The 3015-nt window shown below is 33.3% G+C and overlaps 1 protein-coding gene across 1 annotated transcript in view; it reads right to left on the reverse strand.

Annotated features, from left to right (window-relative positions):
* Positions 1-2805, reverse strand: part of LOC122257023 (Kinesin-like protein at 61F) — a 15370-nt gene extending 12565 nt beyond the window's left edge. The window contains exons 1-4 of the mRNA XM_043022033.2: positions 2623-2805; positions 782-929; positions 461-610; positions 1-16 (exon numbers count right to left, since the gene is read on the reverse strand). The exon at positions 1-16 is cut by the window's left edge and continues 142 nt beyond it. Of these exons, the coding sequence (XP_042877967.2) occupies positions 1-16; positions 461-610; positions 782-929; positions 2623-2702 (394 nt within the window). The 5' untranslated portion in view covers positions 2703-2805. The remainder of the gene's footprint in view (positions 17-460; positions 611-781; positions 930-2622) is intronic.
* Positions 2806-3015: the final 210 nt, after the last annotated feature.

Consider the following 3015-nt stretch of genomic DNA (forward strand, 5'->3'; position numbering starts at 1 on the left):
TACCTAGCAATGGATCCTGAAACATAAAAGTAACAATCAAGTCTGCATTAAAGTACTGGTAAAGAATCATACTAATAATAAAATACTCATGGTCCCTTTTTCAAAACTATATTGAAAACTCACATCATAACTCTAATCACTAAAATGTACCCCTTCTCTTTGAGTATATCCTATGCTTTACATCTAACAATCATTATACCTTTATCTTTTGATTTGTATTAGGTTGAAATAACATATAGTATTATTGCATTTCTAATGTAAGCATCAATATAAAAGGATCCTGAGAGTTCAAAACATGTGTAAAATCTTTACAAAGTTATTTAATCTAAAGATCAAATTTAGAATCCCATTCAAGAGCACAAGAGCTGTATAAAAATGCACACAAATACTCCATAAGAATAACATTTCAAGACTTCTTTCTATTTTAAAACAAAGAGAAAAGAACTGTGGTTTCTGTTACCTCATCCCAAGACATGAATTCTGAGGTGTGCTCTCCCTCCATGGTGAAGGTCTTTCCTGTGCCAGTTTGTCCATATGCAAAAATGGTGCAGTTAAATCCACTAAGCACTTCCTCCACCGAATTCTTTGCCACTGCTTTGTAGACATCAATCTGAAACACCAACCAAAACTTTAGAACTAAAAGATATAATATACTACTGTACAGAATGTCAACAAAAAGCAAGCCAGAACTCATACCTAATGCACATATAACATTTCAGAAAAAAGGAAGGAGTAAGAAAAACATAATATACACATTAAAAACATGCAAAACGAAACTCACCTGTTTTGATTCTGACCCAAAGACTCTATCAAAGGTAAAGGTCTTTGTGAACTTATCTAGGGGTCGCTCCCGAACAATCACTTCTCGGTTGTGCTGGCATTCCACTGCGGCAAATGACTTGGAGTTCTTCTCCATACTGTTCATGGGCCTATAAAAAATTATTTTGTAGAGCAAAAACATATCTATGGGAAAATTATAACTACAAATAATTTTCATATCACATCCAAAGAAACCTAATATTCATTTAATATTACACTCAATACCTAGTTTACTGCCATATACAAAAACATTTTCTGTGGTAACCTGAAGTGAACATCTTATAAATTGCATCATTCTAGTAAGAACAAGGGGAAGATGCTATTTATCATGATGAAAACAGAATAGTAACCAATCATAAATAATAGAAAAACATTATGGAAGGAGAGAATGGTTCATATAGAACAGAGAATTTCAAGTACATTACAATTAGCATCAAAGCCTATCACAATACAAATGATGTACACAAAAAAACTGACTGAAAAATAGATAATTGTAAATTATTATCAGACATATACCTATCTCATTACTTAGAAATATACTCAGACAAAATTTCTTGTAAATTTCTTGTTAGCCATTTTTACCATCTACAGTACCTTTTCTCAAAACTGGTTGTATTCTCTCCAAAACACTTGAAACTTGCTATGTATTACAGAAAAGGATCCCTAACTACAGAGAGATTTGAAGGTGGTACATGATTTACTCCTATTATTCTATTTTTTTTATACATATTTACTTGACCAATTTATATTCCTTATTTCAGGATCTTAGAGTTGAAGATTATATAGTGTTCTTGCCTTATATCATTCAATATATACTTTGAAAGGTCTAACAAATACTAGTTAAAACACACAGAATATACAGATAATGATTTTCAGGATAAATACAAATACTGACTATAGAGTTTGGGAATAGTGGCATATAGTAATAAGTCCATGCTATTGGCTCATTATAAAGTGATAACGGTGGCCTCCACACTTTGCACTCTATAAAGGCCAACAATGTCGTTTACACACAATCTGGCATTCAATACTGTGGTTCCTTCTTTAACAGTAGATTCCCATGGATGTCTGTAACCTCTAAATACACAGTCGCTACTTTTTGAGCTTTATTGGAATGCCACAAGGCTGTTACTTGTGACAGACATGAGAGGGTCTTCTAAATATTTACCAAACTAATAAATATCATGAAAATTTCAATAACCTTAACCCTATGCCACCCCTATGGCTTATAATATAACATTTTCTCAAGTCAACTACAATTAGAAAACCTAATTAACGTGTAAATACATTTGGCACTTCCTTCCCATGGGAGTAATCCTCCTCAGCTGACTCTCTACCAGATAGAATTAAATCTAGCACATACCTAAACAGAATGTAAATCTAAGCTTATGCCTAAACTGATGTAACATAAACCTAAAAGGAACTTAATGAGATTTACCTCTGAATTAAAAGCTAAAGCTACTCTTTAACCATATGAGTTGCCATTATTTCAATATTGGAATGAGATTCTCTTAGCAGTAATTGAGGTGGAATACTGATGGAATAATGTGATCATTTCAAATAGTTTAATTACATATTTACTTATTCAGTTGATGTAATAGTATAACTTGCTCTAATTCAAAGTAAAACATTAAACACAATGATGATTTTTTTTCAGATCTTGTCCCTGAATTGTAAGAATGTATTTAAATGTAAGAGTGTTTATATTTACTTACAAGGAATGAAAAAATATGCATGGACATTCTTGACACACTCGGGTGCAATTTTAAACCAAGGGTTAATAAAATCTCTTATTTCTCTTACCTGCATCGTACAAACACTTTGATATTTTGTCCGCTCGATCCTTTACGGACATTCTTCCTTTGCATCGCCGGACTGGCCATTTTTAAACACTAAAACACACAAAAATCACAAATAATATAAGGCGGATGATAGCCACCGTTCTCGCTTCGTCCGTTTGAACTGAGGTTGTGTTGGCTTCAAGTCGCATCGGCCAATCAGAGGACAGCTCTCAACCCTCCTCGACGCTGATTGGTTGGTGCGATCTCGCAGGAGGGATACGGGCTCTTGAACTTTCCGACTTTTAAATCGGTTATCGTTTTCTCTTTACACTAGCGACTTACTTAAGCGTTTGCTGCAGTGAAAAGCTTTGTTATGAATCAATACTAAAATATATTTTTTTTATTCTTGAGTAAA

The sequence above is a fragment of the Penaeus japonicus genome, unplaced genomic scaffold, assembly GCF_977035675.1.
Source record: "Penaeus japonicus unplaced genomic scaffold, GWHDUDI00000001_assembly GWHDUDI00000004, whole genome shotgun sequence".
NCBI classification, from domain to species: domain Eukaryota; kingdom Metazoa; phylum Arthropoda; class Malacostraca; order Decapoda; family Penaeidae; genus Penaeus; species Penaeus japonicus.